At 39.5% G+C, this 15,870-nt stretch overlaps 1 protein-coding gene across 3 annotated transcripts in view; it reads left to right on the top strand.

The window, feature by feature from the left end:
- Positions 1-15,870, top strand: part of Cc2d2b (coiled-coil and C2 domain containing 2B) — a 110,156-nt gene that overhangs the window by 8,543 nt on the left and 85,743 nt on the right. For all 3 annotated transcript variants that reach the window (XM_059258240.1, XM_059258272.1, XM_059258251.1), the window contains exons 3-6: positions 3,222-3,279; positions 4,219-4,289; positions 14,018-14,083; positions 14,700-14,783. In XM_059258240.1, coding sequence (XP_059114223.1) covers positions 3,222-3,279; positions 4,219-4,289; positions 14,018-14,083; positions 14,700-14,783 — 279 coding nt within the window. The remainder of the gene's footprint in view (positions 1-3,221; positions 3,280-4,218; positions 4,290-14,017; positions 14,084-14,699; positions 14,784-15,870) is intronic.

Here is a 15,870-nt window from a genome sequence, read left to right as displayed (position 1 = left end):
GGCAGCGTGCGGGCAGATGTGGTGCTGGAGCTGAGTCCTACATCTTGACTCAGAGGCAACAGGAAGTTGACTATCACTGAGGGAAGATTGAGTAAAAGAGACCTCAAAGCCCGCCCCCACAGTGACACACTTCCTCCAACAAGGCCACACCTCCTAATAGTGCCTCTCCCTTTGGGAGCCATTTTCTTTCAGACCTCCACGTGCACTGAGCCTCTTCTGGCGGGATGACTGGGGTTGGTGTTTCTCTTTTGCAGTTCTCTACAGCCTCTGAGCCATCTCTTTCCCGTCCTGGCTGTTTTCTTTGCAGTATAGCAGCTTTTTCAAATGGGATTATGATCTTGTGATCATTTCCTTTTCTGATGGAGTCCTTTTCAGAGTCTTTGCCAATGTTCACATCTTGAAATGTTCGTCTATATTTTCTAGAAAACTCAAACAGTTTATCCAGCAGTTTAAAAGTTACACTGAGGTTGTTGATCCACTTGGAGTTGATTTTTGTATAGGAGAAGAGACGTGGATTGTCCTATACATGAACGTACAGTTTTCCCAGCGTCATTTGTTGATGTTGTCTTTATTGCAATGTATGTTTTGACACCTTTTTCAAAAATTGGGCAGCTCCAGCTGTATGGGTTTATAGCTGGGTCCTGAGTCCACATTGGGAGACTAAGGAGACTGTGTTCTGACGTCAGTCAAGGGTAGCAGTGGCTGTGACAGCAACAGGGCAGATGTGCTCACCAGCAAGGAGAGAAAGAAGCAAAAGCTGTGACTTTGGACTGCTTTGTATTATATCTGGGCTGCTGCTGCGAGGTGCCACTCACTTTTGAGAAGGGTCTTCCCCTCAGTTAATCCTGGGAAACTAACTCCCTCAAAGACCTGCCCAGCAGGTGTGTCTCTCAGATTCCTTCAAGTTGACAGCCAAAGTTAACTATTAAGGGCTTATCAATCTGTTTTTTTCCCCCCAAAGAATCAAATCCTTATGTGATAGATTCTTTATGTTGTTCTTTTAGTCTTCATTTCTATTAATTTCTGCCCTGATCTCTTCTGTGTCTGGTATCTATCTTTACATCTGGCTTGCTTTTCCTAAGACCTTGAAGTAAATCATCATGTTATTTATTTGGGAATTTTCTTATTTAAAAGCCTTAATACCTGTAAATCTTCCTTAGTCATAGCCTAGAGCAGCAGTTCTCAACCTGTGGGTTGCAGCCCCTTTGAGGGGTCCAATGGCCCACCCACAGGGGTCACCTAACACCATCCAAAACCACAGACATTTACATTGCTGTTCACAACAGTAGCAAAATCACAGTTATGAAATAGCAGCAAAGGTAATTTTATGGTTGGGGGGGTCACCACCACATGAGGAACTGCATTAAGGTCTCAGCGTTAGGAAGGTTGAGAGCCAACCTTGGGTGAGTTGTACTTTCATATTCATTTGACTCTAGGGACTTTTACATTTCTTCAAGAATGCACTGTTTCTTCGAGAGAGTACATTTCAGTCTCTAAGTGTTTGTAATTTCTAGGATTTCAGCTGCCGTCAATTGCAGGCTTCATTCTGTGACCTGACGTAAGAAACCACATTGATCCTCTTGTATCTGCTGAGGCTTTAATGAGCTGAAAACGACTAAGTGGCTGAAAATCAAAAGCAGGAATTAAAAATCCAAATATAAGATAAAAAACAAGCCGTGAAAAGAAGCAGCGAATATTCTTAGCAGCCTTCCCTCCCAGTTGGGATGCGTGTTGCTGTTATTGAGAGCTTTGTAGGGGTGCCAGTCCTTAATTCAAACAAGTTAGGTCAGAATGCCTTCCCAGCTGAGGAATGTTTGATGGAATTGTTGGAAATTAAAGCTAGATCTCCCTCTACCAACCTCTTCCCAAGGTCAGGTTCTACTGTGACATCAGGGTCGCTCGCTATCCTTGCTGTCTTGAGTTGTCTTGAGGATAGCATTGGAGGTTAGTGAGAAGGGGGTATATCGGCTCATGGTGACATTATTCACAAGTTTTAACTGTAATACAGGAATTGATGGTAGATTTTGAAATTCTTTTGTAAAGTCTATTGACTAGATTCTTGTTATATCAGCTTTTTTTTTTTAAAACCATGATCATGTTGATAACCTGCTGATTTTCAACAAAAGTCCATTCTTAAATTTTTTATTACATTACTTTATTTATTTGTGTGTGTGTGTGTGTGGGGGGGTGTTTTCATGCATGCATATACATGTCATAGAATGCCCGTGGAGGTTGGAGGACAACTTGTGGGTCTTTCATTCTACCATGTGGGTCCCAGGAATAGAATTCAGGTGGCTGGCATTGGTTCCAAGAATAGAATTCAGGTAGCTGGCATTGGTGACCAGCACCTTCTCCCACTGAGCCATTTCACCAGCCCCGGAATCCATCTTCTTAATGTAATTGTGAAGCTAATATGTATCTTTTTTACTTTTCCCACTCCAGCTTCACACTGTTTTGGTCAGCAGGTGCAACTGTTTTTTTCAAGAGTATATAATAAATTTCAAGATATATAATAATATATCTCAAAGTTTAAAACCAACTCACCCTCCATACCACTAGAATGGGAGAACAGTTACTTTATAGGTTGAGCTTTGAGAAACTGCGAATGTTCATTTTAACATACTGAACTCTTAATGATGGCATTCAGTTCCTCCTTCCAGGAGACAGCCAGATGGTGTTTAATGTTAGGGAGGGAAATCAGACACATATTTGAGCGGCCATGGAGTTCACCACCAAAGCCTTGAGTACATGTGCCTTTCTGTGATGTGTCCACTGAAGATACAGGGGAGAAGATGGCTATAAACAGAAGGCAATGTAGTTTTCAGGAAGGAAGGTGTGTGTGTTGTCAGACACTACGGAGAAGTCCTCAAGCAGTGATACTGCTGTAACATTGGGTTTTTAAAGTACTTTTATTATACGTGTATAATTTCACCAGGCTTTTCTAGAAGAACTATGAGGCCAGTAGTACATAAGCACAAAGAACTAAGTCTCAGTCAGATTTTGTCATTTAAACTTTTTTTTTGATATTACAAAATATTATAAAATCAATCATATATAAAGAATTCACATAACTTACTGAAAAAGAGATTCCAGTTTGAGTAGACAGACAAAGAATATGAACTGATACCTTACAGGAGACGATTTTTGGAAGGTTGATTGACATAAGAAGTGCTGGTCAGTAACTGCCAGATGCCATCTAACCTCTCTGCTTTCCCCCACAGATGTCAGAAGCAGCAATCAGCGGTACAGAAGAAATAACGGACAGGCATCTCCCAAAAGGTTCTCCATCAGTGTGCCACAGCGCTAACATCCTTGGGTTTTAGTTTAAAGATGTAAATGATTCCTCCCGTCCTAGAGCTTCAGCATTCTAGAGTGTAAACATAAACTAGGCTTCCTAGATAAGACAGGATGGGCCCAAGGAAATACACAGGAACTGAACTCATGATGTTCCATTTTCTCCACTACTAACTGTACACGTGGAAGAGTCACTGGTGCCTGAAACTGGGTTAGATCTTAAATATGTGTGGATGCAGAATCTGCTTCAGAAGTCCTCTTGTGACTTAACTCTACTCCTTATCCCAACTTGCACAACTTACAAGTACTCGACGGGAGGGGGAGGGAAAAGCAAACTGCAAGGGAACATGATCAATTCATCCCCCCCCCCTTTTTTTTTAATTGTATTCAGAACTGTGCAACCTCTGTCTTTCTCAGTACATCCTATTAGTGGCAGAAAGTAACAAATGGCTTGGAGTACACACACTTCCTTTCAGAGTCCTTTCTTCCAGTTAATAATAACAACAACAACATAATGTGTCTTCGACATTAGTTCATGCCTCAGGGCATTCTATATGGAATAGAAATGTTCTCAAGGGATTTTTTTTCTAACAAGAAAACAACAACAAAGGTTCTTTGAGTTGTTTTATGTCTTGCTTGTATACAGCAAAGACTCTGGCTGCTCTCTGAGGAAGAAGCAAGAGAGATGAGGAAGGACTGAGAAAGAGTTACAAAAGAAACGCAATTTACTGTAGATAAAACTGTTCCCCTCGAGAAAGGGAGAGCTTGCAGGGTTCTGGGTGCTCATGGGACACTGGCCTTTTTTTCCTGCTCATCATGATGGTTAGGCACAGGTGCAGCTAAGACACACATGAGTGCTTCTGCTGTCCTGCTGATTAATTAATAAGATCGTGTGTACTCTGTAACATTTGTGTCTTGATTTAGATGCAGAAGAAAATCGAAACATAACAAAGACACTGAGAGGCAAAGTAAGAGAAAAACTAAAAAATGCTAAGGTAATGCTTTTAATTGCTTTGTCCTGTTTTCAGAATGGTGTTATAAGTGGAACATGGATCATAATAAACTTTTTTTTAATGTCAAGAAAGAGCTGACATTGTTTTAATATAGCTCAAATCTAAAAAGGTTTCAACTTCTAGCCTGCTTTGTTTTTTCCTTCTTTCCTTTCTTTTCTTCTCTTTCTTTTAGTCTTAGTCAGGGTTATGGCCATCATGGGTATACCGTCTTATTAAATAAGAAACACAGAGCCGATTCAGAGAAGAAAGCCAAGAGGTCAGAACTAAGAGCCTTACCCTTCCTGCTTCAGCTATCCTGCTTCAGCCAAGAGAGCTCTCCGAAAAAGAGGCCTACTTCCTGTGTGTATGTCTTTAAATAGTCTAGATGTTCTGCCTTCTCATTGGTTGTAAACTAAACATGTGACTGCCTTGTCATTGCCTGTATGTACTGCCCTCCAGGTCCTTAAAGGCATGCGCCACCACCGCCACGCACTTGCTATGGCTCTATAACTCTGACCCCCAGGCAACTTTATTTATTAACATACAATTAAAATCACATTTCAGTACAAGTAAAATACCACCACATTTCCCCTTTTCTATTTTAATAAAAAGAGAAAAAAAAAGAAAAAGGTTATAACTAACAAAAGAAAAACTATATACAAAAGTACAATAACTATATACAATATATACAAATAATAAATGTCTAAACAATGTCTAGTCCATTTGTATTTGACAAATTCAGAGATGATAATTTCATTATCCTATTTTGTTAAGTCCAAAATATATCTAATTCACTTTCTATCCTAATTAATCTTCAACTAACTAACCTTCAACTATAACTAACTAATCTTCAACTCCCTCAGAGACCCAAGAAGGAAATAATATTAGCTAACAAAAATAAAAACAGAAAGTGCATGCAAGCAACTTCCAAAAAATTTGTGAGTTGACAGAAACAGCCAACTGCCTGGACAGTCACCTGAGGTTTCTCCGCAATGCTGGGGCATCATCTTCAGCCTATATAGGCTTAGCATATCTGACAGACTCATTTGTGAAGTAGGATGTACACAAGGTCAACAGTTCAACCTCACATTGGGTGAGAGCAGTCCATGCACCAGAAACACCTGAATTCCACTAATGTCATGTCATGATTCAGGATTTTAAATTCTGGAAAATGTTGATGGTTTTTTAGTTCAGCTCTCCATTCTTCTTGGCTGTGTACATATGGCTTCATCTCAGCATCCCGTTCTTCTCCACATCTCTCTATCAAATGCCAGTCTACTATTGAGAGGCGTGAGCTTAGTTACTCTTCAAGAATAACTGTTTCAGCTGCTGTTCCATAGCACATCAGAAGCCATCGGCCCACTGCCTGTTCAGCTGCCTTCGAAGAAAAGGGCACTGTACCTTTTCCGAGTTGCGAAGGCCACGTCAGGGATGGTGCCATATTGTCCTGGCCTCAGAAGATGCCTTTTGATAAAGCCATAACCACGCTTGTTTAGGCAAGAATCAGTAGTCCTTTGTTTCATGTCCTGTCTGTCCATTTTGTCATCAGTTGATTCGAGGATACTTTGTTGTCCAGTGGCTAACTTTTGCCACAATGAAAGCTAACTCCATATGCAGTTTCTTCAATGCCCATATTTTCTCTGAAGTAGATTGGTACTGCCAGGAGCCGACATGTCTCATAGTCATAACAAAAAAGAAAAATTTTCTAAGTTATTAAAACATTTTAAATGCCATATTCTGTAGATCTCTGAAGGGTTTGAAGATGACCTATCTAAAATATATCTGCTCAATTTTTAAAACATATCTAATATGACTACAAGTTCTATTGTAATGTCTAACTACTAACTATCATTTCTTTATATCCTAATGGTAATAATAACATTCAAGGATCAGAAAATTGCATTGTTAAATGAACGATATAAGTACAATTAGAAATATACATATAGCATTTTCTAACAATATCAATTTCAATATATATAATTTGTATATAATATAAAACAATCCAATCCAATGTAAAGTATTTAAAACTAGTAATTGTCTTTTTCTTCTTCTTTCTTTCTCTCTCTTTTTTTTAAATAAGAACCTTAAATCTAATCTGCTTAGTCTTTTTCCTAACCCTTGACAACTTGTAACCAACCCCCCTAAACAATGAAAATTATCCCAGACCCAAAACCCATTAAAAAGACCAAAAAACCACCCACCCCACACCACCTCTTTGGGAATGTGGGCGTCGTATTCTTAAAATTGCTTCCTGCTGGGTATGGGCGAAGTTATCTTTAACCTGAAAGAAAAATTTTAGGTTAATTGTCAAATTCTAGGAAAGGTAACTATATCCAATTGTCAAATTCTAGGAAAGGTAACTATATCCTTCATTATCCATTCTGTGTATAATGCCAAAGTTCAGGGTTTATCTCAAGTCCTTATTCAAGTAGTCTTTGAGACTGGATCATCTCAGCTAGTCATCTCAAAATTGCTCTGAGCACCTTGTAGTTCAAAGCTGATCTGTAGATGATGTTTGTCAGCTTAGTGATGTTATTATTGTCCACGTGGAATTGTTGTTGTTGTGGGGCCCCAACTTCTTCCTGGAGACTTCAGTTGATGTTAGGCCTGGCCGTGAATTCCTGCAGAAAACTGATAAGAGACTCGAACACAAAGACATATATATGCAGCTAATTGAAGCCTTTTTTTTAGAATTAATCAGTACTCTATATGACCATTCATATCTTAGCAAAGTTTAAAATGTATATATATCTATATATCTATATATATTAATCTTGTAAGTTTTGATATAAAATGTATACTTTAAGAAAAGTTTAAAGAATCAGAATAGAATCAAAGAGTTGAGATTAGTAATAAAATAGTCCCTTAATTAATTTGGCTTTTCTCCTGTCTCATAGCAGAAGATGGCTCTTTTATTCTGGCGTGATACAGGGAGTTTGCATTTTCCTTTTAACAACATGCTTGAGTTTAAAGAAGGAGAGAGCCATTCTCCAACTCCAAAGTCAGCTTTAAATTTTAATTGGACTGGGACTATTAGAAGACCAATAGTGTTAAATCTTTAGAGAAAAGCAGAAACAAACATTTAGGAAGACATAAAATTTTTTAGATAATATATACCCATACGCCATTTCACTCTGCTTCCTGGGATAGATGATTTGTCCCTTTTCTTCAGTTGTCTTATTTGTCCAGTGTTCTTCAGATTCCTTAACCTTCATTCTCCTAAAAGACAAAAACAAAAACCTTTCCCCAAGACTAATTTTGGGGATGTTCCTTTTTGGCAAGTTATTATCTGATTAAATGAAAAGACATGTGTTACTGGTATAAGTTAGTTTAAATTGGATGTTCATGTTGGTTGATGAGCTATCACCTCCTCTAATTAAGAGGTTTCTCTTGTTCAAATCGAACCTTTATCAATTTTGATGGTACCCACAACTTATCTTCTCCTGTAGAAACAAAAGCAAAACCTCGTCCCCAATGTAACACATACCCTGGTTTCCATTCTGAGGTCAGCACATCCTTAAAATATATAGGTTGATTTAATTCTGTAGTTTTTTCTATTATTCAATGTCTCTCTGCAGCTGTTGTTCCTTTCTCATTGGCATTAAGAAAATTCAAAGTTAATAGAGCATTATGCAGTCTATTTCTGGGGGTTTTTGTTGCCCCTTTCTGTTTATTTAGCATATCCTTTAGAGTTCTGTTTGATCTTTCTATAACTGCTTGACCTGTAGGATTATGTGGTATGCCTGTAATATGCTTTATATTGTAATAAGCAAAAAACTGTTTCATTTTAACAGAGACATATGATGGAGCATTGTCAGTTTTGATTTGTGCAGGTATACCCACGATGGCCATAACTTCTGACTAAGAAATATTAGAAGGCATTATTCTGAGTGGTCACCAGCCATCCATATTATACAAGAACAGGGCACAACAACTGATGATCTTCCAAAGACACCAACAGCTCTACCTTTAAAATGGTTAACAGACAAGCCTGTATGGGTCCAGCAATGGCCTTTAACAACAGAGAAACTCCAGGCTTTAGAAGAGCTGGTAGAAGAACAGTTAAATGCTCAGCATATTGAGGAATCAACCAGCCCTTGGAATTCTCCTGTATTTGTTATTAAAAAGAAATCTGGTAAATGGAGAATGGTAACAGACCTTAGAGCAATTAACAAAGTAATTCAGCCAATGGGCTCTCTACAATCTGGAATTCCTCTGCCTACTCTGTTACCAAAAGGATGGCCTCTCATAGTTATTGATTTAAAAAACTTTCATTTTAACAGAGACATATGATGGAGCATTGTCAGTTTTGATTTGTGCAGGTATACCCATGATGGCCATAACTTCTAGCAAATGAGTGATTACAGAGTCAGCTTTTTCAGAACTCAAAGCAGTTGCCCACTGAAATCCTGAATAAGTATCGATAGTGTGGTGTACATATTTCAGTTTTCCAAATTCTGCAAAGTGAAACACATCCATCTGCCAGATTTCATTCCTTTGAGTACCCTTTGGGTTACATCCTGCTGGTAATGGTGTTTGATTGTAGAAGGAACAAGTAGGACATTTCTTTACTATTTCTTTGGCTTGTTGCCAGGTTATGGAAAAATCCTTTTTTAAACCTTTACTATTGACATGATGTTTTTTATGACATTCTGAGGCCTCCAGCACATTTCCTATTAATAACTTATCAATCTCATCATTGCCTTGTGCTAGAGGGCCTGGCAGACCAGTATGGGATCGAATGTGAGTTATATATAAAGGATGACTCCTTTTCCTGATTGTATCTTGTAATTGAATAAATAATGAAGTTAATTCTGAAGCATCAGGGATAAATTCTGCAGTCTCAATATGTAATACTACTCTTTCAGCATACTGAGAGTCAGTTACTATGTTGAGAGGTTCTGAAAAATCCATTAATACTAACAGAATAGCATATAATTCTGATTTTTGAACTGAATTATAAGGACTTTGAACCACTTTACTTAAATTTTCTGATCTGTAACCTGCCTTTCCTTGTTTGTTGGCATCTGTATAAAATGTACGAACTCCAGATATGGGCTTTACCCGTACAATTCGAGGCAAGATCCAATCAGCTCTCTTTATAAGATCAAGTCTATCGCTTTTGGGATATTTGCTGTTAATTTCTCCCAAAAAATTACTGCAAGCTCTTTGCCAAGGTTCACTTTCTGTCCATAATTTTTCAATGTCCTCCTTAGTTAAAGGTACGACAATTTCTGCTGGGTCTATTCCTGCTAATTGACGAAGTCTCAATTTTCCTTTCCAAATCAAGTCAGAGATTTTTTCCACATAAGTTTTTAATTTTTTGTTTGGTTTATTTGGTAAAAATATCCACTCTAATATAATATCTTCCCTCTGCATTAATATTCCTGTAGGAGAATGCCTAGAAGGTAAAATAACCAAAATGCAATCCAGCTTTGGATCAATACGATCCACGTGCCCATCATGTACTTTCTTTTCTACCAAGGCCAATTCTTTCTCAGCTTCAGGTGATAACTCTCTTGGACTATTTAGGTCCTTGTCACCTTCTAAGGTTTTGAACAAATTATGCAGTTCATCATTTTTTACCCCAACAATAGTTCGTAGATGAGAAATATTTCCAAATAATCTTTGAAAATCATTAAGAGTCTGTAGTCTATCTCTCCTAATTTGCACCTTTTGGGGTCTAATTTTTTGTAGCTCTATTTTATATCCTAAATAATTAATAGAATCTCCTCTTTGTATCTTTTCAGGAGCAATTTGTAATCCCCAGCAAGGCAAAATTTTCTTTACGTCTTCAAACATTCTTTCTAAAGTATCTGCATTTGAGTCAGCTAGTAAAATATCATCCATATAATGATAAATTATAGATTTAGGAAATTTTTTACGTATCACTTCCAATGGCTGTTGTACAAAATATTGGCACAGAGTTGGGCTATTCAACATTCCCTGTGGGAGGACCCTCCATTGAAATCTTTTAACCGGTTGAGAATTATTATAAGTAGGCACTGTGAAAGCAAATCTTTCTCTGTCTTTTTCTTGTAACGGTATTGAAAAGAAACAGTCTTTTAAATCAATAACTATGAGAGGCCATCCTTTTGGTAACAGAGTAGGCAGAGGAATTCCAGATTGTAGAGAGCCCATTGGCTGAATTACTTTGTTAATTGCTCTAAGGTCTGTTACCATTCTCCATTTACCAGATTTCTTTTTAATAACAAATACAGGAGAATTCCAAGGGCTGGTTGATTCCTCAATATGCTGAGCATTTAACTGTTCTTCTACCAGCTCTTCTAAAGCCTGGAGTTTCTCTGTTGTTAAAGGCCATTGCTGGACCCATACAGGCTTGTCTGTTAACCATTTTAAAGGTAGAGCTGTTGGTGTCTTTGGAAGATCATCAGTTGTTGTGCCCTGTTCTTGTATAATATGGATGGCTGGTGACCACTCAGAATAATGCCTTCTAATATTTCTCTCAGAAACATGTGCTAATTTATGATTTGTTTCTGAGATTGGAGGGATGTTAATCTGAGTATTCCATTGTTGCAACAAGTCTCGACCCCACAAGTTCATAGCTATGTTAGCTACATATGGTTTCAATTTTCCTCTCTGTCCTTCTGGACCTATACACTTGAGCCATCTTGCACTCTGTTTCACCTGGGATAATGTCCCAATTCCTAACAGTTGAACATTTACCTCCTGAAGAGGCCAAGTTGGATGCCAAAATTCTGGTGCAATTATGGTAATGTCCGCACCTGTGTCTACCAGACCAGACAACAAAACACCATTTATTTTTATCGATAATTTTGGTCTTTGTTCATTAATAAAAGTTTGCCAAAAAATTTTCTTTATATTTGCTCCTGAATTTTCTATTCTCTCTGTTTCATCATCCTGACCAGCATGACTTATTCCAATAGGCATTTGGTTATTTAATTGCTCTGGGTAGGGGTTTCCTCCACGACTGCAGGAAAGGTTTGAACTGGATTTGCTATTGGGGCCTGCATGAGGCCCCTCTGAGAGTTTCCCGAAGACTGAGGCAAAGGATTACCCTGTCTGTCCCTTGTTGATCTACATTCGTTGGTCCAGTGTTTTCCCTTACCACACCTTCTGCATACTCCAGAAGGAAGGGGCTTTCTGTTGCCATTGTTCCTTGAAGAAACATTGTTTCTAGGAATGACCTGTTTACAGTCCCTTTTCAAATGTCCTTGCTTTCCACATCCAAAACATCTAACATTCCTCAAACCTTTTGAAATTGCTTCTCCTACCCACGTATCATCATGTTCATGAGCTTCAACATTAACCGTATCTCTAATCCAATCTTCCAAAGGTGCAGATCTTGCCTTTAACGGCCTGATTATTGTTTTGCATGCTGCATTCGCATTCTCAAAGGCCAAAGATTCAATTATTATCTTACTAGCTTCTGAATCCGGGACCATTCTCTTTACTGCTGAAGCCAGTCTTTGTAAAAAATCTGTGAAAGATTCTTTTGGGCCTTGTACAACCTTTGTAAATGACTCAGTTTTTTTTCCTGGTTCCTCAACTCTGTCCCATGCATTCAAGGCTGCTGTTCGACATAAAATTAGGGTTTGGACATCATATAAACATTGTGTTTGTGCTGAAGCATATTGACCTTCTCCAATAAGCTGATCCTGGCAGACTTGTATTCCTTTATCCCTCCACTGCTTTTCTATGTTTTTAGCTTCGTCCTTGAACCAAGTTAGCCACTGAAGCCTTTGACTGGGTTCAAGAACAGCTTGTGCCAGCTCCCGCCAGTCCTGTGGTACAATCCTATTATATGTTGACCAAGAGTTTAACATTTGCTTTACATATGGGGAATGCATACCATAAGATACTATTGCCTCCTTAAACCTTCGTAAATCTATCATTTCAATTGGAGCCCAAATATTTTGTGTAGTCATTTGATCAGGCGACTGCTGTACGGTTACTGGACAAACTAAGGGTGACTGTGTGAAAACAGGCTTTCTTTCTGTAACCCTATGATCCAATCTTGAAGCAGCTTCACTGTTAGTTTCTTCTGTCTGAGTTTTTACAGGTTTAATAGGTTTTTCTAAAGCTGTCATCCTGGCACTTAAATTGACTATCTTTTCAAATAGTAAAATGAGGATAAACATAGTAATAAAATGCATAATTCGATCAACAGTAATCTTCTCATATAGCTGTTCCATTGTCAGACTGTCTAAAATTGCAAACAAAGCCCAATTTTCTTCCAATGTACACAGAAAACCCATTTTTTTTAATGTGGAAAAAAAATTTTCTTTTAAATAGTTTCCTTTAAAATATCTGATATGTTAAGTGACTTACCAAGTCCTTGTAGAACAGTACCAATCCGAGGGAATTTCAAACAGCCACCTAGTGTCTGAGGTGTGAGTCCAGAGAGAGAGAGAGAGAGAGAGAGCGAGCAAGCGTAGCCACAAGTTCTGCCTAAGAGCTTGAATCCAGCCACGTGTTCCCACTTGAGCCTAGTCAAGCCTTGGCTCTGGCTACCTTAAGCTCCAACCACGTGTGTTGGTTTTACAGGCAGGGGCCCTGTTCGGCAGGGCAGGCCTGAGTTGTTTGTAGCACTGGCTTTAAGCAAGTAGCTCAAGGTTAGTCCGGCCTGAGGCCAAGCCGACCTGGGCCCGGGCTAGGGAGCCGGCCGCCCTGGCGGGAAACCAGACCTGCCGGCCGCCCTGGCGGGAACCCGGACCTGCCGCCAAGCCAAGTTAAGCGGTTTTAATGGATTCTTGTCACGTTGGGCGCCAAATGTAGATGTAACCAACCGTCTTATTAAATAAGAAACACAGAGCCGATTCAGAGAAGAAAGCCAAGAGGTCAGAACTAAGAGCCTTACCCTTCCTGTTTCAGCTATCCTGCTTCAGCCAAGAGAGCTCTCCGAAAAAGAGGCCTACTTCCTGTGTGTATGTCTTTAAATAGTCTAGATGTTCTGCCTTCTCATTGGTTGTAAACTAAACATGTGACTGCCTTGTCATTGCCTGTATGTACCGCCCTCCAGGTCCTTAAAGGCATGCGCCACCACCGCCACGCACTTGCTATGGCTCTATAACTCTGACCCCCAGGCAACTTTATTTATTAACATACAATTAAAATCACATTTCAGTACAAGTAAAATACCACCACAGTTTCTGTTGCTGTGACCAAACACCATGACCAAAAAGCAAGTTAGGGAGGAAAGGGTTAATTTGGCTTACATTTCCACATTGCTGTTCATCATCGAAGAAGTCAGGACCGTAACTCAAGCAGGGAAGGATCCTGGAGGCAGGAGCTGGTGATGCAGAGGCCATGGAGAGGTACTGCTTACTGGCTTGCTCTCCATGGTTTGCTCAGCCTGCTTTCTTATAGAACTAGGACCACCAGCCCAGGAATGGCACCACCTACAATGGGATGGGCCCGCCCCCATCAATCACTAATTAAGAAAATGCCTTACAGTTGGATCTTATGGAGACATTTTCTCAATTGAATTTCCCTCCTTTCAAATACTTCTAGCTTGTGTCAAGTTAACATAAGACTAGCCAGCACACACCCCCTGTGATTTTAAACCTAAACAAAGAAAAGTCAATCTGGTCATAGTAATTATATATGACATTTCAGGTAAAGATAAATGTTTGTATGTATGAATACATAAACACACTTTAAAATAGAAAAACATTGATTTTTATTCATTTTGGGCAGAAGACTTGCATGTTCTCCTATGCTTATTTTTTCTGTAATTTGTGTTTCAGATCAGTCAAGGTGAAAAGTCCTCAGCTCAGCTGCTCACTGATAGAAAGATTCATCAATGGTCTAAGGTGAATAACTTTTTTAAAAACATCTTTATGATGGTATATCTTACACAGCAAAAATTTGTCCATTTTTAGCACATAGCATGAGGATGAAGTGGTATGCTTTGTATTTCAAAGAGTCAGAATTGGAAGCATGAAAAAAAGAGGACTTATTTATGAATGAGTCTGTAACTAAGAATATGACACCCAACATTGTGGGAATCAGATGGCGTGTGTGTGTGTGTGTGTGTGTGTGTGTGTGTGTGTGTGTGTGTGTGCGCGCGCGCACGCGCGCGCGCAGGTCCATGAGAACCCTTGAAAATGGGAACATTGACCCGGGGCAGCATTTTGATTCAATTGTGAGATAATCCTCTAACTACTCCGGTTAGCATGACAGGGTAGAGAAGGAGATTTTGGCTTTGCTCTGTTTTGGTTCTCACTGTAGTTACTAAGACACTCCAAAAAAAAGAGTAAGTTATGAATCAAAGCTGAGTGATACAAACTGATAAAATAGCTGCTGTGTTGTTCCATGTTTGCTATTAAGCAGTCATTTGCCCTGTTGTGGAAGTGTTTCTTGCCTTGTGTGTAGACAGTGCATGTATCCATTACAGTAAACACTTGTCTGCTACTGTTTAACCCCCAGAATGAAGTCTTGCTGGATGAAGGTCTTTCATTTTTCCTCCTGAGTGGGGAAGAAGACTCAGCCATGAGCCGGTCTGCACATCAGGTTGGATTTGTTTCTCCATTTTAGATCCTTACTTTCCCCCAAACCAGCTGTTTATTAAAGGCATAGGATGAAAGGGCTGGACAGGAGATGGATCCATGTGTAATGAGTCTTTCTCTGTCCTGCCAGACAGCTCCCAAATAATGACACAGAGATTTCTTGTTAATTATGAAAGCTTGGCCTTAGCTTAGGCTTGTTTCTAACTAGCTCTTATAATTTAAATTACCCCATTTGTTTTCGTCTATGTGCTGCCACGTGGCTTGTGGCTTTTACCTCTCCTTCTATATGTCCTGCTTCCTCTGTGTCTGGCTGACGACTTCCTCTTTCTTCTTCGCAGAGCTCTCTGTCTGGAAGTCCCACCTATACCTCCTGCCTAGCTATTGGCTATTTAGTTTTTTATTAAACCAATCACAGTGACATATCTTTACATAGTGTAATCAAATATCTGGCAACATTCCTCTATATATGTGTGTGTGTGTGTGTGTGTGTGTGTGTGTGTGTGTGTTTGCATTTTGTTTCATTTTGAGACAGGGTCTTTCCCTGTAACCCAGGTTGGCCTAGAGCTCTGGACCCTCCTATTCAACCTCCTGAGTGTTAAGATTGCAGGCATGCAGCCTCATGTCAGGCTTGGAAGATGAAAATTTCATTACTATGCCTTCCTCTTCTCTTGGAGTTGAACTGCTCATTATAATACCTAACGTTTACTGAGTGCTTATAGATGCTCAGTGATACACTCTATTATCCTGGAGCGAGGACCGAACCCAGGGCCTTGTGCTTGCTAGGCAAGCGCTCTACCACTGAGCTAAATCCCCAGCCCCGATACACTCTATTATCAAGATGGATTGTGTTATTCAGTACTCACAGGTGAGGGCTGGGGAGCTGGCTTAGTGGGTAAAGGGTTGCCATGCACATGTGAGGGCCTGTGTTTGGTCCTCAGAAACCAGGTAAAAAAGCCAAGTGTGGTGGCATGCATTTGTAATACTGGTAGCCTGGAGAGACAGACAGGCAGGACCCTGGAGAGCCAGACTAGCCTACTTGGCAAATTCCAGGCCAGTTAGAGACTCTGTCTCAGAACAAAGATGGAGTGCAC

This window comes from Peromyscus eremicus, chromosome 1 (assembly GCF_949786415.1).
Source record: "Peromyscus eremicus chromosome 1, PerEre_H2_v1, whole genome shotgun sequence".
NCBI classification, from domain to species: Eukaryota; Metazoa; Chordata; class Mammalia; order Rodentia; family Cricetidae; genus Peromyscus; species Peromyscus eremicus.
Note: the sequence above shows the minus strand (reverse complement) of the source record. Positions and strands in the feature narration are given on the sequence as shown.